Below are 24,301 nucleotides of genomic sequence, written 5' to 3' on the forward strand. Positions count from 1 at the left end.
CAGCTAAATACATGAAACAACAGTAAAAATAACAAGCAATAACAACAGCAGCAACGGTAAGTGCGCATGCGCATGCGCGTAGCCAGTTAGCTAGCCAGCCAGTCGTATATGCAATCGANCAAAAAAAACTATGAAAAAAGCAGAAGAGAGGAGTCGAAAAACAGCAACACCGAATTCCATTGAATTTTTGCCCATTTATGTGGCGTTGCAATTTTTGCATTGGCAACGGTTGGGCGTTCGAACGCAGCTAAATACATGAAACAACAGTAAAAATAACAAGCAATAACAACAGCAGCAACGGTAAGTGCGCATGCGCATGCGCGTAGCCAGCCAGTCGTATATGCAATCGAGCTACGCCGACTACGCGCGATCAGCCACTTTTTGGCGTGCCACACTAGCGCGCAAGGCAGTGCAAAGCAATGCAAAATATGGTCATAGGGGTCACAAGCCACACGTGACCTAATGTGCAGAGTACTGTGCATAAATGCGCATATGCACACACTTACAAACATACTCCGAGTGCATGTGGATGCACTTATGGCCGCACTCGTATTGGCATGCACTTGCTCATGTCAATATGTGCGCGCTATTGCCGCCCCGGCCCCGTCGTCTATCTGACTGCGCCTGCGCGTGGACTAGCGAAAATTGCCTTGTCGCAACATTGTGTTTGTTGTTATTGCATTACATTAGTTTGCTTTGTTTTTGTCCCAGCGTATTGATATTTCTGTGTTTTCTGTTATTTGCAATGGTCATTGCACATTAGCTCAGGCAGCTAGCCGACAAGGCACATAGCTGACGGAAGAAGCGCTGTGGTGTGTGAAATGCTTTGCAGCGCTGCTGATCGATCGATTGATCTTTCGATTGCTGCCTCATCGCTCGCTGGGTCGGTCGATCGTTCGTTGGATCACCTCTCATTCGTTCAGGCAATCGTTCGTTCGTTGGCTGTTTCGATCAATTTTGTTGCACTTTAACAGTTGGTTTCTACTTTTTTTGCGGTCATTTGGGCTGGACACTATTTTGTTGCAATATCGTGTGTCTATTCATATGTTATTTTCATATTCGATTTTTGGGTGGATGGAATTGACATTTTCAACATTCCACAGAACGGTCAAATTGCAATTGTCTGAAGAAAAATTAAAACATTTGATAGGAATTAGTAAGAGTCAGCGACTCCCATGCCTTTGATCCCACAGTGGCGTGGTACCTAGCGTGGGATTAGCTTATTTTTAGCTCCCAAAATTTTAGACGTATCAACATAGGTGTCTCGGTGTTTGAGGGCTCACACCTCGGGTGGTGTGGCTCTCATCATAGCGCACGAGCGCAAAGAAAGCTGTAGGTTATGCTAGGTTAGAAGAGCGTATGTGGATAGTTACATTCCTGGAATTGGAAACATCTTTGTTAGTTGTGATTGGAGGAAAATTCGCAAATTCGCCTAACCTGCGCTCTTTTACAAAGAGAAAGGAAGGAATAATCAGAGCTTTAAACTGTTGAACTATTTCCCATCACAATTGCAATTGGAGAGGTCGAAGAGTTCCTCCGCTATATCATCCCGACTGGTGAAAAAGGACGACCCAGAGTATTTTAGTCACCTCAGCTACGTGCCTGGATATCGACGCGGAGAATGGTCAATCCTCAATCTCATTGCGACAGATTTTGCACAGAGAACACGTTGATATTCACAATCTAAGCAATATGTATACTGTGGTGCCGCTTGTGATAAGATGCTGAAGATCTGTTGTGTTAAGGAAAGTCCCCCGTTTATTCCTATTAAACGCGGGCATATTTAAAGGCTTATAGTCTATAGGCGGTATGTCTGCTAAAGGGTTATTATATGGAGTTGTCCACGTCGTTTATTGGCGACTCTAAGCCGGGCCTGGTCTCAGCTGTCTCGCTTCCATCGACATTGGTATGTTCGACAATTTAGCAAAGAGTCACGTTGAGATGGCCCAGTGAAGCCAATTTCCGATTTTACTACTTTGAACTCTTATGCCGCTAATGGGGACTGGGTACCTCATTTAACATAAATATCAGCTTGGAAGATACTGTAAGCGTTTGGTAGACGGAAATCCTGATAGGACCTCCGAGTAGAAATCCTGTGCAGGTGTTAGGCGGTTAGATAATTCGCCTTTTTTCCAAACCCGGTTTTTGAGTTATTCGAAAAGTTGCAATTTGAAAAATAAGAATAGTTGCCAATTTCGAAATAAAAAAAAACTGGTTTTATTTTAACTAGTTTTCATACAGTGGAAATGCTATTAACAGTAAAGATAGCTTTTAGTTAAAAGAGAGTAAATAAAAATAAATTCACATTTTTTTTCAGATCAAAAGTAAAACAAATAAAAATCAGTGAAAGTTTCACGGTAATACTTTATTGTATTTTTTTTTTGTTGCAGTTTTTTCAAATGGCGGTCGCTCCTCGGCAGAAAATAGCAAGCCTCCAAGTGTACATCAGCCATAAAAATAAACTTCTTCGGAGGTGGAATAATAGAATAGACCTCCCCATTTGTGTCACAACATAAGAATCAGACCACAAATCAGAGGAGAAGCTCGACCAAACAAGCGCCAAACATTATTTATTGAAAACAAATATGATAAGTAACCTAGGCTGTAATTTTAAAACTATTTAGGGATTTCCCTTAAACTGGAAAAAGCATTGAAAACTTCGAAAAACTTAAAACTTTTATTAAGAGGTCCAGATTTGTATGAAATGAAAATAACCGGTTTATCCGATATTCCAAAAATAAGTACTTCAAGAAATTTTCGTATAGATTTCCAAAAAATTCTGTGGAAACCGGTTTGGAGAAACCGAGGCAATCACCCTGTAGGTAACCTTAGAGTTAGGTTGCAAACTGAACGAATATAGGCAGTTCTGGTTTCTTAATCCACTTTAATTCCTTTAACTTCCATCCTTCTATTTCGTCTGGTACTTTCTCATGGCTTGTTAACTTGTGGGCTCCTTTTGCGACTACACCATGAAAACAGTGCAGCCGTTTCAGGGGAAATATCACACTAAGCCTCTGATGAGGTCTTCTGTTAGCCACTTCCGATCCGCAGAGGCATGAATCTTTTCACATTGCTAATGACGCTAACGCTTTAAAAAATCAAATTTAGATCGGATCCCTAAAATCTCAAGTTGTCGAACTACAGTTGGTTGTAATGAGAAGCCTTTCACAAACCTTACAAGGGGCGATCGCTTTAAGAAAAGCACTTTTTCATGGTAGTTGGACCAAAAATCGTACCTGGATCCTTTTGGGTGGCTGTGCGCAGCGCGATTGGTCCTTTAATTGACTTGTACTGATATGTTTGCTATTTTGCCCTCATAGTCCCATTTGAGTTATATGTTTTCCCGAACCTACTACATATATGTATATATGTATGTATTTTTTTCGTTTTTAACAACTCGTACAAAATGGTTAGTACATAGACTTTCAATAGCAATAATCATATTCAATACACAAAAGCGTCGTTGCCAATTCGATAATTGTGGCATGTTTCCAGTAGTAAAATATTTACATTACATTTTAAAGTCGTCGGCCGATAATAAGCAAGCATCCAACAACAAACAGACTTATATAAAACGAATGAAAACAATTGCTTGTCGCCACACCAAAAGCAATGTTCAAAAGCCGATGATATCAGGTGCGAATTGTATACCCAAAGGATTTGTTATGCGGCAGCTAAGTGGCTTACTACAACGAAAATAAGAATTCCACCAAGAAATTCTCAAAAAAAAAACAAAACTAAAAAGTAACCACCGCATTTTGGGCAACAAATATTCCAACTGCCAGTGTAAGTACATACATATGTATGTGCATGCGTGTGCAAAAAATTTGTTATTCCAAAACACGAAAGATCAACAAGCGGTGCCAATTGCGGTGCCGCCGAGACTACCAGCGATGCTGCGCTCCTTTTTGATTGCTTGAAGCGGCGCGCGCACAATTGCCTTGGCAAAGATCTTCATTTACGCCACACGCACGCACACAATTAAAAAGAGTCGACCGATTGTATGATGCGACTGGCCGTAAAAGGATTGCTATAGCCACCAGCGGACGAATGCGCATCGCCGCCAACAACAACCACAGTTAGATCAAAGACTGCTCAGAGTGTCCACCTTGGATGAATGCTTGGTTCGCAGCGCGCATCTTATTGCGCCACGCTACACTTTATCCATTTATGGGGCACGCGCTGACTTTGTGCTCGCACGCTACACGCATACACCACAGCAGCTTACTTCTGCGCTACGTTGAGTGCGTACATACAAATATAAGTATATACACTTACATATGTATATTTGGTATACACATGCGTGTTGCAAATTGCGCGCAAAGCGTTTTGCGCAAGGCGCATGCGTGGAGTTGAATGTGTGAAATGCAAGCGGAATTGCCAGCTTTGGTAGTCGTTTGATGGTGCTGTTAATTGTTGGTGTTACTATTGCTATTGCTGTTTGGGATGCTTCTTATGCTGACAGTGTCGTGCGCTGTTTTCGCCTTGCCTTTTGGGAACCCAAGTGTTAATTAGTGCCAACAGCTAATTGCTGTGCGCGCTTTCGCATACACTTGCAACAACTCGACAGCAGCACGTGCATAAATACACAATGAAAGAGGTAAATGCATACATATTTAAGTAGTTTTCCAGCTGATTTGCGGTTTGCTGTCAATTCCTTGTATTTAATTGACATGCGAGTGCGCATACAATCGAAAGACTTAAGAAGCGAACTCGTTGCCTGAAAGCGAGCTGCGAATTAATAAATGTCCAGTAGTAGGCCCATAGTTATCTGTCAATTTTTCTCTTTACATTAGAAGGTATATATATTACAGAAGCAATATGCATTAAGTTTTTAATTTCATTACATTAATATTTAAAATAAAATGCCTATTTCATTTTTTTAAAATTCACTCTTTTAAATGTTCTACTTTCTATGTCGTAACGTGCGGAAAACGCATTAACAACTACAATAGAAATCGTAATCGTGCTTGTTAAATTTATCCTATGTGACGATTGGAGCCCTGATTTCCAGAGAGAACTTTTGGGCATTTAATAAGTTGCCCTTGTATCGGGGGCCAAACATTCCCTCACAAATTTCGGCGACACTATCCGGGATGCCAATTTCAGTTTTTATTACTCACGCAACTTTTATATATAGAAGCTAGCCTGTCGACGTGAAAGCTTCAAATAAATATGCGCCTGAATGGGGAAATTTTTTGTGAAGGTTTTTCATAAAATCTTATATTTAAATTTTCTAGTCACTGGACAACTCACTTTTCCGGGCTCTGATTAAGCATCGTATACTTAACGCCTTGAAGTGATGAAGCTTTGCTGACCACAAGATGAACTTTCCTTAGCCTTTACAGAATTTTAATGCCATTGGCCTCACAGACGTGTCTGTTCATGTAGAAAACGAGGTCTTTTCAGGTGCGTCTGGGAGAACCATACGCAGATGTATGCAGATTCTTCACGCTAGTCATTGAGAAATGGTCTGGCTAAGTGGCTTAGAAGGTGGTTTTATTTATTCCGAAACCGAACTATTTATTTTAGTTCACGAAACGCTTTAAGAGGACTATTCCCAAGCTCCATCACTTAAGGGTTAAAATTCGAAATTTCCGAAGGTATTGTGGGCTATCACAGAATCCATTGAAGTCCGATTTTTAGTGAAATCTACGAAAATGCGACCACTGAATCCGCATTGCTACGAACGTGTGTAATCAAAGTATAAGCTACGTTAGCAGCCATTTGGATTTAGTGATAGCATTTTAGTAAATTTCACGAAAAATAGGATTACGACGGATTCGGTGATAGCCCTGATTGAAATTTTACTACAAAATATTTTTAAAAGAAATAATTCGGGGAAGAATATAAGGTTCTTCGCATGATGTGTTACGAGTATTAACCAAATGGCTCTAAGATGCGGATCTTCCGAAAAGGCTGTCAAAATGGGGACCACTTAAGACTGTCCGAGCGAATGTCTTCAATTTCAAAGAATGTGCTCCAAATTGCACGTGCGAAAAACGTTCTACGGATAAAGCAGACCGTTCTTGTCTCCTCCCCCTGATCTCCCCAATCCCAAACTCCTAGCCGTCAATAATAAAAAACTACTACTGTCCTAAAGCCCAATGGGCAACTATACCGGATTGCTGGCTCGGCCTGCCGCACTACAAGGCTTTAATATTATACGTTTGTAAGTATTTATACATTTATACCAATCGTCACTTAAAAAATACAAATTTATGCAATTAATTCGACTGTCAACGATTTCTTTCACCTTTTGCAAGTATAACTGCGTACAACGTACATGGCGACTTCCAGACACTTAGGTATAGATTTTTGTCTGCATGCTATCGTCGCCTGTAGTCTTACGCACGTTTGTCGCTTAAATCTTTTGTTTGCGGTCATTTTCAAATTTATTGCCCACAAACAGGTGAAATTTTCGCACAAATATGCAATTATATGACCGAAAATATGCGAAATTAATGCGCTAAGCCGCTATGCGATATGGCAATAGATATGCCTGGATACATACATACATACATACATACAATGCGCATCGCATAGATTTGTACTTGTAACATACGCACACACTTCCATATCGCACAAATCAGCATACACACCTCGAATTATTATTTACAATTGGAAAAAAGCCGTTACAACCATTTCGATATGTGACGATTTATTTACGCGCATTAAAAAGCCGCATTTGACTGCAATGCAATCAAATTTGCAAAGTGCCGCGAAATATTGACTAGAAAAATATTTTCGCCTTTGCGGCTACTTGCGAGGTACTTATGTATATATGTATGTTTGTTGGTATGTATGAAAGTGTTTATGAAAAATATGCAATAATTGTTGCGAAAGCGGCTTTTAGCGTGGCTGGGGTGTTTAATTGAATGGATCTTGCTTGCTTGAAATTTACAATATTTCTTATCATTGATTCTCGCACTTTATTCAATGCATATTTTATAGTGTTTAGATGTTGTTTGGACCAGGGATCGAATCCAAGTCCTTGCGCACCTCTAACAAAGCAGTCACACCAAGCCTTATTATAACATTCTTCCTCTCTTCCAAATTTCAGGCCAATTCGTCAATCTTATGAAGCGTACGAAATCATAGATACCAACAGTACAGTATTTTAACGAAAGGGGCAGGCCCTTGCAAAATGTATGTGGACACTGAAAGCGCCACCTACCGAGGCTGCAGGTGTTCACACAAAACGTGGCAGATCGGTGCTTTTCAAATGAAATCGACTTCAAAGATACCACGAAACGCACTTTTAATGGAAAACGGCTGAAAAAGTATATATTGAATTTGATTATTATTATTCTTCTTCTTATTTGGCACTAGCGCTATCCTTTGCGTATTTGCGCTAGTTGTTCATCCCGTGTGCAGACAGGTCTATCTGCGCTTAATCCTTTCATTGTTTTCGCCGGCGCCCTTGCTTCCGATAATTAGCCAAAAAGTGCTGGTAAAAAAAGGATTTGATGAGCATCCTTTCAGCTTCGTTCACTGCTGTGTATTCAACTTAAAAAACACTGCAGTTATCTGGCAGCCAAAAACTGTGGTTGAGTGAGAAATCTTGCATACTCAAATCTGATTTCAAGCTGCAGAATCAGGATAAAGAATAAAGACTAGAACTTCTTTCCAGCATTCGGTCGTGGGGCAAATCCTTGTGTGGAAATAGTTTATGAGAAAAAAAAAGGAAGAAAATATTGAAGTATGATTTTACTCTCTGGTCTCTCTCTCTCTTGCACGGGATGCCCACTATATAAATAAGTAGATAATTACTGACGATTTTCACACTAATCGTAAAAAAAATATCAAATAAATTCTAATTGCCATATAATATCTTTGAATTTCGCTCTCCACCTAATGATATCCTAACCTGCCCACTTATATTTCATACACTCATCAATTTTTTTGCCACACAGAGTGTATGAACTAAAAATAGGCAGGGTAGTATGCTGGTATAAATATACATAAATGTGCTCGTAGATGTAATTTCTCTCCAAACCCATGATATTAATGGGAATAACCAATTTTAATTTCGCATATTTACATACCATTTTATGTACGAATTAGTAAGAAAACACAACTGAATAATTTTTAAAGCGAAAAAAATGTGTAAATCCCTGAATCAGAAAGAATGGCGGCTAGCAATTATATCGCGCACGCAAGCGCGTGCCAATATCAGCTAGCATAAAAGCAGCTATTTATCAGGTAATTTGAAACGATTTTTATTATTAAACAAACTTTAACTCAATCGATTTCTTTATTTCTTGAATTCAAATTTATTGCGTGCAGATGGGATCATTTTTAGTGCCGAAAACATAATATTTTTTGCATAAAAGCCTTCAAGTGCTGCTTGATGGCATTTTAATCGCTCACGCGTCGATTTTTAGGGCATTAAACGAGGTTGCGTTTTACTTTCAACACGCAATTTTCGCTTAGCAGAAGGAAATGAAAATATAAACGTTTTTTATTATTAGTAATGTTAGAAAACAAAAAACAAATAAAAATATTTTTATTAATATTTTTTTTTTTTGCCCTTTAGCTCAGCTCAACGCTATCTTGTACCGCCATGTTTACACGCCTATTTAATCCCTTTTTTTAATTTAATTGTATTTTAATTTTTAGATAATCTTATTTCACAAAAAAAAAATAATTTATTTTTTAGGAACTTTAGCTTTTTTAACAATTTTTATTGAGCTTAAGGACGTTTTTAATGAAAAGGTTATTGTGGAAAAGCAACAATAATTTGAAAAAATGGTAGAAGTGATGTGGTTGTTGGTTTTTGTTAATATTTCTATTTTTAGAATGTGTTTAACTTTTAGACATGCTCGTCGTTAAGTTATTTGTTTTTGTTATTTTATTAATTTCTGGATTTTTTTGTATTAAAAAGAAATATATATTTTTTTAATTTCATTCAAATTTTAGAAAGGTATTATTTGTTTAAATTTTAATCTCATCTAATTTTAAGAAAATATATTGAAAAAAGACAAACTGTTTCGAAAGACAAAAAAGAGCTTTAAGGATAATTGCCAGATTGGGCAGTTGTATTACGAAAGACTTTCCGTTAGGATATTCGTGTGTACGATTAAAATCCGGATATCCGGTTAATATCCGTTCTCTTTTGTTATTCGGATATCCCCATGTCTGATTAATGTCCGTTAAACTTTCTGTCCATTTTGTTATCCAGATATTCGAATATCCGGATTATCCGTATATTCAAAAAATCCAGATAGAACTCCCAGCCCAGCCATCCCCATCGGAGAGAGCCACCCCAGAGCGAAGATGAACGTTCATAGACCTACTTGTTGATAACACAAATGCCTTTAAAGTTCTGGCGAATAGCCGAAATAAGTTGTTGGTTTCATTTTACAAACGTCGGGGCACACAATTTGTACACTTCAGATATTATTCTTCTTCCTCTAACGCTGTATTAATACTTTGATTTATAAATAAATATCTTACTACTGATTTTGAATTATCTCTAAGCTATATAAATTAAATTATTTAATCAAAATCTTTTTTTTCGACTTTCCCACCAAATGACGACCACCAGATGTTTGTTTTCTGCCAACATTCAACGAGTTTGCTACCAAAGTCTTTAGTATTTGGCCGCATGCTAACAGCCCAGTGAGCTGTTACAAAGCAAAGGAAAACATTTTTGCGCTCAAATTGCTTGATGCTTGGCACAACAAATTAAATTAAGCTGTAAATTGTCACCTGCTGCTCGCCAACTGCAACGAATGTAACTTAACAACAATAACAGAAGCAGCAGCAACGGCAGCAACTACTACAACAATATGCTGGTAGACAGCCCACAGACGAGTAACAACTAGCAAAAGAGTTTTCTAAGCTTAGGTACATATGCCCGTTAGTTGGTTTATTCTTCAACTTTTTACCAACTTTTCACTTAACATGTAGCATTTTGTTGCATACACTTCTTAGCGTTGTTCTTGTTGCAATTCGCTTGCCATTTTTATGTGTCTCGCGTATTTAACACCTGATTCGCTTGTAAGTTGCAAATCACCGGCTACAAAACACAACACCTACAGTCGACAGCCCAAAGAAGGTACGAAAGGAAATGAAAGAGTTGCTGCATCAGCAGGATTTCCTGCAACAAGTGTCGGCACAGTGTTGTCGCGTGTCCTTTGCGCATAACTTTAAATGGAAAATTTGTGTCTCAACACAGCAGCGACATTTGGTGCTAAAAAGGCGAACGTATAGGCATGCATATTGCATTTTTACATACTTACTTATGTACTTCCATACTTGCATTTAGTTGTTGGTTGCTGTTGGCTCGCCAGTCAGCTACAGTAGTTGTCGCTTTTGTTGCACTACATTAAATTATTTGTGTTTCATGCAACTTTTTTGCTTGTTGTTGCACTTGTATGTTGTTTGAAATTGAGATCTGTTGCTGCCACTGTCGACACATGTTGCTTTAGACTTTTGGCGGCATTGCTGTTGACATGCAATAGTTGCATAGCATGGAATTAACATTCATTTTCGTGTGTTCTTCTTACTTCCAGTAGTAGCAAGAATTTCGGAAAAAGTTCGTTGTTGCGATGTTTTGGAAAATTCAAGATGCAAAAATTTAGAGGTAAGAATTTCATGGTACTAGTAATCGCAAGTGAATACATTGAATATATAGCTATATGAAGTTGCGAGAGAGGAGTCACCTGCATCACGCTATTATGTAACTCTTTCAAGTTCTTTTCAGAACTTCCACCAGCCTAGCAGTTTGGCCCAAGGTTTCAATCCCGCTGCAGTATTCTTTAAAAGAGGCCCTATTCGCAGAGTGAATTAGCCTTTGAGCGCAGCGATAGCGTTCCCAGTCTTTCTCAAAATTAGTTTTGATGGCCTGGTTTAGAAGTTTTCTCGACTCACCTCCCAAATTACGAAGCACCTTGTTCCACCAGGGAACAGCCGGTGGACGAGACGGACAAGTCTTATTCAACCTGGCAAGCAGGGTAGCGGTTAAATTAACCACCGCCTCATCAATGGCTTGAGTGGATCGTAACCTAGGTGGTGTCGTGGTCTGATGTCGAAGCTCCTGTCTAAAACACGGTCAGTTCATTTTTGTCAAGGTTCGCCCACTCAGTCCACAGGGTTTTTTTTGTAGCAGGGTTAGCCTTGTACTATGATCAAAGGTGAAGTTCGCCTCTAACCATACAGCGTCTTTCGTGTCCTGTCCTTTTAAATATTCCCAAAGTCCTCTTGATCAGTGGCGTCACCAAATACCTATCGGAACGTCGTACCTGGCTTTGGAGGCTAGTTGGTGTTAGAGCGGTGCCCCGTAATGATATCGTTGCCCTGTGTCTATACGCAGTCATCTTACTTGTCGTTATCCGCTGGGTGGTGAGCTTACTTACACGCAAGCACAAGGCTATCAATTCTTTCGCTAAAGACATTGATGTTTGTTTCTTTTTTGTCATAGGAACTCTCTTAAGCATTTCTTGTACCAGGTGCTCCATGATGGGTATGGTTGCACTTAATAAATTAAAAAAAAGTAAGTGCGCCTGTGCCACACTGGAGAAGTGAAACTTACGTTACATATCTATTTTGTCTCATAACCAATATACATACATACATACCGTGGTTTAAAGTACAAAACCGCGTATCGTCAATCTGCAAAACCGCGTAAATAACATTGGCTTCCAAAAATTGAATTTGCGGACACAAGCTGTTGGCTCAATCCTTATCCATTCGTCCTGAAATATACTAGCCAGAAATGCGATTGCTATATAAAAAAAGAGAACCATTTTCAAATATGAGTGTTTTTGGCCTCTAGAAAATAATTTTTACAACTTCATATACGCGGTTTTGCATTTTGTTGATACGCGGTTTTGCACTTTAAACGACGGTATGTACATACATCCGCTTTTGCTTAAGGTTATATTTTTTGTCTTTTTGCTATTTAGATCCCTACTTCTACCCCTGTTCCTTCTAATTACATTTATGTTATTCTGTTTTCCTTTTTTCATCATTTTTATCTTTATACTCTGTCGATAACAAAATCGATAGTAACATCCAACAAAATATCGATAACAAAACCAACAAAAATATCGATAACAAAATCGATGACAAATTCGATAAAAATTGAATAGCAAAATCGATAATAATATTGGTAGAAAAATCTATTAGAAAATCGATAAAAAATACCGATATCAAAATAGATAAAATTATCACCACAAAATCGATAACAAAAAACGATAAAAATAGCGATAACAAAATTTATAACAAAAATTATTTAGAAAATCGAAAAAATATCGATGACAAAATCGATAAAAAATATCGATAACAAAATCGAAAAATAGTCGATAACAAAATCGATAAAAATAACGATAACTTGTATAAAAATATCGATAATAAAATCTACAACAATGTCGATAACAAACCCATAACAATATCGATAAAAAAATATCTATAAAAAATCGCCAAAAATATGTTACATAATCGATAAAAAACCGTTTAAAATATCGATTACAAAATCGATATCGATAATTGTATCGTTAGGTTCCGAACATATCGATAACAAAAGCGATAACAATATCGATTATTATATCGATAAGTCCCGAAAATCTCTAAAATCCCAAAATAGTTCACAGATTGAGTCTCTGTTGCACCATCTGTATCCTTTTTTCTATATTTACCTTTATTTTAATCTTTCTTCCTCTATCTTCATCTATACTTTTATCGGTATCCTCATCCTCAGCTTTTTCTTTAATATTCCCCTTCACTTAAGTAAAGTGCCTTTGCCTTCATCCTTTTCTTTATCTATCTACGTACTCACCTTTACTTACATTCTTGCATTGGTCTTTTTCTAAGAGTTATTCTATAACCTTTTTTAGCAAGTTTTTGTTAAATTCATACCATATGCATACACTCAAGAAGCACTTGTTTCAGCCCCAACCATTTCCGTTGCACCATTTCCGTGTGCAATTTCCCTTGAATTTGCCAATTTACTCCCAACCAACCAACCGCCGCTAAAGAAGTTTCACTTCAAAAATAATAAAAAAAATCGCTGCCCTGAAACCCAAAATGACTTTATAAATTAATTAGACCCCTCCCTCACTCCCTAGAAATCCCATACATACACCCTGGAGGGTTTGATTTTAAATTTTCATACAAAATAAGATGTAAATGTATTTCTATGTTGAGCAAGGCAGAACCAAGTCGTCGCTAAAAAACAACGGCTGATCCAGATAGAAAAACATACTGCATTCCTGCAAGCTAATTAAAGCATAGAATTTAAAATTTGAGACCGATCGAGAAACATTCCTTGAGTCAAATAAAAAATTACGTAACAACAATATTTGCAATTAAACTTACCTCGATTTTTATCTATAATCCTGGATTACGTTGTACAAACATGGTGATAGACAATGTTAAAGAACGGCCGAATTCGATACAGCTTTAAGTTTTGTTACAAGATATCCATAGCAAACATGGAATATCTCCTTTGAGAACGCTTTACTACTAAATTTTTCATCCGCACATTTACACGAATGATTTGCACCCACCTTAGTACAGAGCATTTAGCTTTATTTTGAATATGCGTCAGCTCAAGAAGTTACAAGTACTGAGGCTCGATTTTGCATGTGGACTCAAATAAAAAACAAGTAGGTACATTATTTAAAAAATATTAAATAAATTTTAAGTGCACATATATCTATTTCATGGGGCAAAGCTATGAAAAAAGTCAAAGATTAATTAGACTTTTTAAAAGCATAAATAACAGCAAAACCAAATTGGAAGTACAAACATTAAGAAATTAAAAAAAATATATATATATATCCAATCAATATCTTTCATACTTTGGTTTGTGCATGCCGCCAACAACGCCACCACTGCCAGCACCCACACCCCCACCATTGCTGCCGCCAACGATATTCGTTGACAAATTGCCGCTGCTATTGTTGTTGCCACTACTGTTATATGATGAACCATTTTTATTACTGTTACTGCCATTATTGCCCGAAGTACCACTGTTGTTATTATTGTTACTGCTATTTCCATTGCCACTGCCGCCTACTGTTCCTATGCCGCCTGCGCTGCCGACGGCTGTGGTTGTGGATAATGTATAGACTTCATAGTCAACAACCGTGAAATTGTAATCACCAAAGAGTGTCAAGTAAGAGGCGTTAGGGCCATCATACGAATGAGGCAAATTCGAATACGAATCCATATTCGTATTGCAATTATTGGCGATGAGCAAATCAGCGCCAGCACCGAAAATAGGACCGCAGCTTTTGGATGACAAAAGAAAGAAAACAATAGTTAATTACATATCTTGCTAAGCAAACGATAATTAGTATTCGTTACTCACTCTGGGTGATAGCATATGGCATAGGGCTTCTTGATTATATCAAACTTAACGGATGGATCACCACCAGCGGGATTGAGCGCGAATAAGAATGCGCGCTCCGAATGTATATAGCCGCCTTTACGACTCGTTTTTGCCCATGCAACATCTGTGTAGCCCCCGCTTAGCTCGCCACGCGAACCCTTAATTGGGAATATAATGAATATGTAAACTACTTTCCTTTTCCCTTTATGTACTACTTACAATGCCAACAACAAAGCAAGGTGCCACACCATCACAGTAACGGTGGAAAGCGCTCGATGAGTAGCCATGGGTTGAGGCGCGAAACACTAAACGCCAAGATTGTTTAGGCATGCCATACCTTAAAATTACCAGATATATTATGAGTAGCGATAAAATATTTATTGCTTGTTTGCAAAATTTATTCTTTTTTTAAGTTTCTTACGGTGGCAATTACTTACCACCCATTCAGTACGCTTTGTAAATACAGTTTATCATTCCGCAACAATTGCGATCCTGGGAACATATTGACTGTTAAGCGCGGCTGCAAACGCTTATCATCCTCCGTCATACCCGGTACAGACGGCATCATCGAACCCCCACCAACGCCAACACTACTACCACTGCCACCAGTTTTATTGGAGTGTAGAGCTGCATAACGATAACGTTCCAATGACAGTTCCATAGGCACAGCACCAGTAGGCTCAACCTCCTCTGCGAATACTTGACTATCGATTAACAGCAAACGTACGTGACACATCACACCCGATAGGTGTTGACAAACGCGTGCACGTTCCTCCTCAGTCCAATGTGCGGTGGGTTGTGTGACGCCAGCTTGATTCTTAGCCCAGGCGAGCACGCATCGCCAGACGTCCTCCTCTTCGAGACAAAACTAATTGAATAAAGAAATATATTAAAATTACTAGAATAATTAGTAATGTGATAGGCTTACTTACGTAATCTGAGGATATCAACTTCACCAATGCGTCCTTGGTCAAATTCAGAAAAGCATTGGTTTTGGCACACTCACTGGCATTCTCACCAATGTAAATTATGCAGCGTTCCATAAACGAAGCAGCGCATTTGGCACCTGGGAAAAATTTTAATATTTACGAGTTAGCACAAAAGCGTCATTTTACAAAGGATTTAGCACTTAATGTGGGTCGTTATAAAGGCGTACCGTGTATAATTTAATAGTTTCACAGCCATTCCTGCGTTCTCCTTTTTTTATTACTAATTAATCACACTTGCTTATCAGCTCTGTTTTTGCATATTTCACATTTATTTCTCATTTTCATTGAAATCAGACCAAACCTAAAAATTCAATTACAAGTTTTTCATTATAAACTAACTTAATTTTTAGTTTAGTAAAAATACATGCTTTTTTCATTTTCCCCTTCATGGTGCAACCTGAGTTGTTGGAGCATTACAAAAATTACACATTTTGCATACAGTTTAAAGTTATTGTAATTATGAATTTATTTTATTTTATTTATTTAATGCATAGTTTTAAGTCAAGTCAACACCGTTTACGTCTAGAAATGCTACCTTCATCGATATCGCGCCCATCCATTGGCAGTCGCACATAACCTCACTTTTGTGTGGCGCTTTCCTGCTACGCCTATTTAATCCTTTGATGGGCTCACATTCTGTATCAGTGTTATGTTATCACCCTTCAACATGATGCGCCCTAGATTCTTCCGTGTACGAGTCTTCACCCAGACTTCCTCGGCGTCGTCCAGCACCAGATTCATGTATTCATCGAAGCCAACAATGTGCCCTTCGATGCGAAGCGAAACATTTTCATACAGCCACACTTGTACGCGTGAACGATTTTGCAGGTAACGAAAAATCAGATTGATGGGCTGCACCATCACCTTTTGCACTTTCGTATTGCCTTTAAAAGCCATTTTTGAGATGTTTTTAATGCACTTATTTCAAATGTTTGTAACAAAATTATTAAACTTTTTAACCAAAACGTCTGCCGGCGTCGCCTGCTTGCAGGTTTTTTGACAGCACGACGCACAAATGTCAAAACGGCGGGACAAAAGTGTTGTGGCAATTTTGTAAAGGGCAAAATGGAATACACAGCGTTGCTTCAATTTTAGTACACTCCAACTTTGGCAAATAATTTATAAAAAAGACGTTATTTATGGACATTGTATATAAGAATATAAGGGCTAAGATTGGAGAATGTTATATTACTAGAAAAGAATAGAATTTAGTTGGGATATATAAATAAGTGTAAGACAGCAAACTAGGGTTTCAGGTGTACCCTGTTCTGGCATTTGAGCGACAGCTCGCACCACATATGCGAAAAAATGCTAAAATCAGAGAAATTAGAGAAAGTACAAATTGAAAGTGGAGACTATTCGTAGCCAAAAAATTAAAACCTTTGAAAAAGTGAAGTAGTCTAATTTTTCAACGCAGTTAAATTTTCGGCCACGAATAGTTTCCACTTTCTGCTCTTTGATGCTTTTCGCGCCATCTGGCGAGAAAATAGCAGTTGTTTGGCCAGTATTTGTGGTGCGAGCCGCCGCTCAAATGCCAGGACAGGCTACACCTGAAACCAGAAAATGTTAATGTACATCACTGCTTCAGCAAAAATTTAACTAACACTGTTGGCTGTAAGCTGTTGCGACATGCGCCTAAATTCATGCCATCGAACCCAATTAATTGTTGTGCTTACTGGGGATTTATAGTGATCATAAATTAAAATGAAATATAGGGGGATCAAAGATGACTAACAAAAACCCCAATACTTATTGACGAAAATATTCTAAACATGCAAAAATAGGAAGCCTGCAATTTACATACATAAATATACACATATAATTCTTTGGCTTTTTCGATTCACTCACCTTATAACTTTCACAAATTAGATGAAGATTGCACAACTCCACTTCAATTTAATTTAAAAAAAACTTGTTCGGGCCGGCCCAAGCCACTCGCGCACCACATCGAAACTACAAATATCGCCACGAAAACTAAACTACACTGCTCGCGCGTATATTTATGTTATTTGCTAAGTAAAACACATAGTTTTCCTTATTTTGCAGAAAACTAACACTTTTCATTATATTAATCCCAAACATACGCATTTTTAGAAACTTTAACACACACTCGACGGAAGCAATCGCGGTACTGTTGAAATGGTGTCGGAAATTGAGTGAAGCGCAGAGGTGTATTTACACAGTGAAATATGTGGCTAATAAGGTGTTCACACTCTTGGTGTAGATTGACTAGGTTAAATATTGGGATTTGCCGAGCAGTTGTATATTTAAAAAAAAATTTTGAAATAATTGCGTATATAACTAATAAATTGCAGAAATAACGAAAAAAAAATTATATATACAATTTGTTTGTGTGAATGAACATAAATCGAAACAGGAACCTACCACGGTCAATCAATAAAAATGTATAGAGTTTAATAATTGGTGATGAATACAGAATTTATTGAAGAGATATGCCAATCCGATGGCAATATGTTAGTTATGTGTTATAAAAGCTCTCATTGAAAAATTAAAAGTACACTGGCCATAAAGTCATAATCGTAAGTTAAAACTCATTCTTGTTAATATAAAGTTTTGAGTTTAGAATTTTCAGGTTGTGTCAATCATATACCACGTTTATTTACACGCATTATTTGCAAATAACAATTTGCAAAATGGTAAACTTTGCCGTATAAACGCTGAGTTAATTTTTTATTACCAAATAACTAAATCACGCAAATAAGTATTGATTAGGGGTACTATTTTCAAATAAGCGCAAGACGCTGCCATTCTTAGGTTAATTTTCCTTTTCCATGGGCATCTTATTGCCTTTTTATAATCGATGGTTTCAAAAACTTAAATATTCCAAATGTTAGTCAGAGTTATAAAAGATCCGAGTGCCATATTTCATCAAAACCGTGCAGCCGTTTCTGAGTGAAGAGCAGTTAAAAAAATTCTGTGGTAGAATCTGGAAAAACATGTGGTAGATTTCAAAAAAATTTGGTAGTACTCTGGGTTTGGATCAACCTTTGTACAAAAATTAAGAAAATTCTGCAAGGTTTCACCTAAATTGCAAACTTTTTAATTAAACTTTAAAACAAATTTAATTTTAGCATAATAAAATGCAAGATTGAAGTTGCTAAAAATTGCGATGAGTTTTGGCAATTTTTTTCTTGACAGTGTAAAGCAGTTTCTTCCATATCCAGATATGTTTCGAACATATTTTAAGAGATTATGCAACCTTGCGAAGTGCTGCCAGTTTTTCTTTCTATCACATCACGAAGTAGCTAACAAATATGGCACGTTCCAGAAACAGCTAATTGGGATTTGCCGATTTTGACAATTCGCAACTAAAAGTAAACAACGCCTCAGAAACTTCAGATGCATATAAATTTGCTAATACTTTTACCAAAATCACCGTTTTCTAACATTTTCGCTATTGATTATTTTTACAAAACATATATTTTGCAATTTAACACAATGAATCGTTTCCTGTCGGAAAATCTACTATTCTACAGTTTATTTTATCCTCCCATTCAGCTTGGTTTACTTTTACTTGAGAAATTTCATCGGCGCCGAGAATGCGGAATCTTGTATTATATCATTTTTGTTACCATATAGTTTTTAGTGTTGGACAATTATTGCTCTTAAGTTGTTATGGTAGATCTCAGACCTTGAATGGTAGATCTCAGACCTTGAATGGTAGATGTGGTAGATGCTCAAGTAAGTGGCAGATCTACCACAATGTGGTAGAAGTCCGACCACTGTCTCGCATAGTGCATGTTTTTATTTTAATCGAATTTTAAAACACCCTATACCGGCGAAAAAAGTTGTTAGTAAAAAAAATAAAACTTTATCATGAATCTACAGGTTAAAGCCTCTAATTTGACCTCTCATTTTTGAAATTCCTTTTTAAAAGTATTCTCAAAGCAAAAAATCTTCTTAAATCTCTTTTATCGGACATTGTGATACATATGTTCGAACAAATGGCAACCCTCCTAAATAAAGGTCCAGAATACATCCCTTTCAAACCCATTTCGATTTATACCAATCTCTTAGAAATTCATCCACCTCATTGAATAATTCGAATGTAACTTTTTAAACTCGTGGAAACTCCCTTTAAACATTCGAAATGTTCAAACTAAAGATTTCTTAACATTTTTTCGTTTGACTACGGTATTTTTACATTTCATATACTTTTTGAATTAGTTAATTGAAACAGGTGGTAGCTCTTTTCAAACGTATTTTCAAGCTTTCTAATTTCAATTACTCGGTGACCAATATTAAAGCAGCTGGTAAGAATATGCAAAGGTAGCAAAACTTTAATCATAGCATTTAGCACATGAAAATAATATTCGATTTCAATCGATAAGATATTAAAAATCTTGAAATTATTACACCGCATAAAGTTCTTTCTGATACTGATGTATCAATTTTGCCGCTACTCGATCAATTTGCTGCATTGGTAAATGATGCAGACATAATTGAATTTCAATTTCGCAAGTTGAGGCTGAGTGAAGGTAACTTCAAAAACTGTACTAATATAAAATGTTTTTGGGATCAAGTAAGTTTGATTAAAAATGGATTGGGTGAAGCGGCCTTTAGAGAATTGTGCGATTTAGCTCATAACATTTTTAGTCTGCCTCACAGTTCCGCAGCGCTGAGCGCAGATTTTTTGATTTAGCTGAAACTAAGAAACAAATTATAATTTAAAACTTTAAATAATATAATGTTAATAATATACAATTGTAATGCACTTTGGATGCAATATAAAAAAAAAAACGTTATAAAAAACTGAATTGACATATTTTCTTGATAAAGAGGAATAAACTCCACTCAGTTTCCCGATTTAATAAAAATTTGTCCATTTTTTAATATTTGGTCCATTTTTTGGTCCGAAAAATAAATTGGAAATGGCAACCGTGATGGCAAGAACTGCCGCGATTTACTCAAAACAGTTTAAAAAATCGTACAGTGGGGAAAACGAGAATGCCTGCACTTCATTTAAAACAAAAAAGTTAATGGGATCTCCGACTGGCATCTCTAAATTAAATTGAAGCTGAACATGATAAATAAAATGGAAAGCTTTGAAACTCAACTTCAGTTTAGCAGGGTTGCTCAGTGAATTTAGAAAACTTTGATTGGCAAATATTAAGTTTAGGAAAGAACCACCTGTCTAGCTTTTAAATTAATATGAAGTGTTAAATTCTTATTAAGTCAGTATATGTACTTTAGAGTTTTCCAATAAAGGCTTTGATAATCTTTTGTTATTTTGTTATCTTTTGATTAAATTCTGAAATCGTCACCAATTATTAAACTCTGTATATTTTTACAAGATTTTTAAAGTCAATTTTTGTGATTTAAAAATTCCAGTTTATGCTAACATTACTTTTCACTTGGCCGTGATGCCATGATTATTTTGATATACTGTTATTCTTCAAGTCAAGCAATGCCTATACCTTGAAATAAATTGCCAACCATTTATTTGCAGAGTATATTTTTGAACAATAGACAAATAAAATTTGATAATTTTTACCATGTAAATATTTCTGTATTTATTAAAAATTGTGTTAACCCGTCATCTGACAGGTGGGGGGAAATAAACCACAGCATCGGAATTTTCTTAGTGCCTTCAGTCAAGTTGTGAGCGATTTCTAAGTGGCTTTAATATATAACGCGACATATTATTATCGGTAACCATTTAAAAAAGCTTAATTTTTTTAAATAGTAAAGAAATTTTCGCGAAGAGCGGGACATATTTTTATTGCTAACCACGTAAATAGCTTAATTTTTAAAAATAGTAAAGAAATTTTAGTGAAGAACGAGATACTTAAAAATATAAAAGGCTTTATTTCAATAGAGTTTGTGACACCCCACCTGTCGAAACTTGTTATGAAAATTCACCTATCAGATTGCGGGTTAAAATATGACACAGGGTGGCCTAATTAAATTACTCATATTTCTTTATATTGCCGAGTAAATATTTTCTCTTCATATGGATAGCTCTGTTCTCCCATCCTAACAAAACGCTGTTTCTAAGTTGTCTATGATTGACACAACTTAAAAATTCTAAACTCAAAACTTTATTTTAACAATAATGGTTTTAAACTTAGGACTATGACCATGGGCCAGTGTATTCTAAATTTTTCAATGATAACTTTTATAACACATAACTAAAATTTTGCCATCGGATTGGTATATCTCTTCACTAAATTCTGTAGTCGTCACCAATTATTAAACTCTACACATTTTTATTGATGTCTAAACTATTGTACAAGATTTTTAAAATAAGCTTTTATCATCTTAAAATTCTAATTTTTACAAGCATTACTTTTCGCTTGATCGTGGTTATTTCCTGTTTCGATATATTTTAATTCACACGAACAAAATTGCATATATACTTTTTTTTGGTTATTTCTTAGTTGTATGCGCAATTATTTCATCAACATTTTGTTAAAAAATACTACCGCTTGGCAAATCCTAATATTTAACCTAGTCAATCTACACCAAGAGTGTGAACACCTTATTAGCCACATATTTCACTGTGTAAATACACCTCTGCGCTTCACTCAATTTCCGACGCCATTTCAACAGTACCGCGATTGTTTCCGTCGAGTGTGTGTTAAAAAGTTCTGAAAATGCTCAAGTTTGCGTTAAATGAAGTGAAAAGTTTTAGTTTTCTATAAAAAAAAGGAAAACTAAGTGTTTTAATGAGCAAATTACATAAATGCATGCGCGAGTAGTGTTTATTTTAGCTTCCGTGGCGATATACATATCTAGTTTCGATGTGGTGCGCGAGTGGCTTGGGCCGGCCCGAACAAGTTTTTTTTTTTTTATTAAATTGAAGTGTAGTTGTGCAATCTTCATCTAATTTGTGAAAGTTATAAGGTGAGTGAATCGAAAAAGCCAAAGAATTATATGTGTATATTTATGTATGTAAATTGCAGGCTTCCTATTTTGCATGTTTAGAAAATTTGCATCAATATAGTATTGAGTTTTTGTTGGTCATTTTTGGTCCCTCTATATTTCATCCTAATTTATGTTCCCTTTATAAATCCCTAGTAAGCACAAAAGGTTATTTGGTTCGGTGGCATGAGTTTAGGCGCATGTCGGAACAGCTTTCAGCCAACAGTGTTTGCTAAATTGTGTAGTGGCAGTGTGAATAGTTGAGACAGAGAACGTCTATGAATGAGAAGGCGCATTTTCTGTGACCGTTTTTGTTCCGCAAAAATTTTGGGGTGCAGTCGGCCAAATATACCTCACGTCGACGAGTGCACCACTTGACCGACGGTGTCGGTACAGAAGTGTCGGCTGCCACCATACCAAAAATTTTTCCGTCCCACCACACTTCGAGCAGTTCAAAGCAAAATGAAAAAATAAGAACAAAATGGAAAGAGGAACAAAAATGTAATAAGCATAGGGCAGAGGGGGTGCTTGCGGAGGCAGGCGCGTGCTTGTGTCGGATCAAAACAAACTCTAAAATAAAAATGGTAGTCGGAACGACAAGTGTACAAAAGAAGCGGGGAAACGGGGAAAGGAGCGGGCTTTTGTACATTTGCTTGTTTGCCGAAAATATGATATTTGCGTGAAATCGATTTGCTGGTTGCAAATTCATTTTTGCAAACATGTATGAATTTTTCTGTTTCAGCTATGTTGATGAGATTTTCTAAGTCAATTTTTTCGACTTTTTTCCGCAATTATCTAAAGTCATGTTAAGTGGAACTTTTTCAATAAAACTATTTCATTACAATTTAATGAAACATATGCATGTATGTATGTATATATTTACTTATGCACATACACATATATAATTATTTCTGCAATCAAATTTTCTATTCATGCAAAAAGCCAAACGCATAAATATGTACGTATGTACACATTCATTTGTAAATATGTAGATATGTAATGTATGTATGTAACATATATATGTACATACAAATGTGCGATTGGTCGGCTTTCGCATATGCATATTACTGCCAAAAAAACTACGAACATGCATATAAATGTACATATGTACAAATCACGGCAGCATACATATATATGCACATAATTACACGTATACTCAAATACAACAATAACTATTTCATTCATAAACGCATGCGCATATTACTCAAGGCCAAGTAAATTCATTCATAAAAACAACCGCAGCACATCTCCCCGCAAATTCATCACCAACAAGCGCAACTTTGTCAATCCGACACAAAAATTCTAAAATCTTAAAATGAAGAAATCTCGGCCAGCCAAGTGAAAATTGGCAATTATTTCTCTATATCCAGTAAAATAAGTTATCTCGAATCTTCGCAATTTTTGGTAATTTTTGGTAATTTTTGACAAAACACTCTATTTCTCTGTTCCATACCAATATTTCAATCATTAACTAGTATTTTAAAGTGTCATTTTAATAAACATTAAATAAAAGTGTATGTTTTCTGCAGCAAAATACATTAATTTTTTTTAAATAAAATCAAAACTTGTAAAATCACAAACATATGTGGTTTTATCGGAAGTTCACAGATGTAACGTGGCAACTTAGCTCGTTTTCATATTTTTCGGTCCGAAATTGTAGAATTTTTGTCCATGCCGCGCCACAATTTTTGTACAGGTGGGTCAATGTGCCTTGAACAAAATTTATATATATACAAAAAAATTATTTTATTTATTTTTTAATATTAAAAATTTCTATATTTCCAAGCGTTTATAAAAATATATTTACATATATGCACGAACGATTTTTAATATTTTTCATCCCTAAGCAAATCTTCAGTACCATAAAAGATTCAAACACATCAAAGTACAAGCAATGCATTGTTCAACCTAGTGCTACTCCACTGTACATGTGTATATGAATGTATGCATGTATGCGTGTAAAAAATGTCAATTCCAGTTGGTCTTTAACCCGTTTAGCGGACATAGTTTTTTTGGTTTCAGCTGGTTGCAACTGTTAATGAAGCACAATTTTTATGGTTAATCTTTATGAAAGTTACATATATCG

General features: G+C 36.3%; 2 protein-coding genes and 1 long non-coding RNA gene across 3 annotated transcripts in view; all 3 read right to left on the reverse strand.

The window, feature by feature from the left end:
- Positions 1–13,490: 13,490 nt before the first annotated feature.
- LOC108373993 (uncharacterized) overlaps positions 13,491–24,301 on the reverse strand; it is an 18,649-nt gene continuing 7,838 nt past the window's right edge. The window contains exons 3-7 of the mRNA XM_017629939.1: positions 15,274–15,407; positions 14,779–15,209; positions 14,561–14,678; positions 14,321–14,499; positions 13,491–14,240 (exon numbers count right to left, since the gene is read on the reverse strand). Coding sequence (XP_017485428.1) covers positions 13,793–14,240; positions 14,321–14,499; positions 14,561–14,678; positions 14,779–15,209; positions 15,274–15,407 — 1,310 coding nt within the window. The 3' untranslated portion in view covers positions 13,491–13,792. The remainder of the gene's footprint in view (positions 14,241–14,320; positions 14,500–14,560; positions 14,679–14,778; positions 15,210–15,273; positions 15,408–24,301) is intronic.
- Positions 15,577–16,346, reverse strand: SmE (Small ribonucleoprotein particle protein SmE). Its single transcript, XM_017629941.1, has one exon. It carries the CDS (start codon positions 16,225–16,227, stop codon positions 15,943–15,945), a length of 285 nt encoding a protein of 94 aa, XP_017485430.1. The 5' UTR covers positions 16,228–16,346; the 3' UTR covers positions 15,577–15,942.
- On the reverse strand, positions 23,853–24,277 carry LOC108373995 (uncharacterized). The gene is made up of 2 exons (XR_001849009.1): positions 24,023–24,277; positions 23,853–23,925 (listed from the first exon to the last, which is right to left on the reverse strand). It is a non-coding gene; the product is annotated as an uncharacterized LOC108373995 (long non-coding RNA).

The sequence above is a fragment of the Rhagoletis zephyria genome, unplaced genomic scaffold (assembly GCF_001687245.7).
Source record: "Rhagoletis zephyria isolate East Lansing unplaced genomic scaffold, Rhagoletis_zephyria_1.1 Rzeph_scaffold_07216, whole genome shotgun sequence".
In the NCBI taxonomy this organism is placed as follows: domain Eukaryota; kingdom Metazoa; phylum Arthropoda; class Insecta; order Diptera; family Tephritidae; genus Rhagoletis; species Rhagoletis zephyria.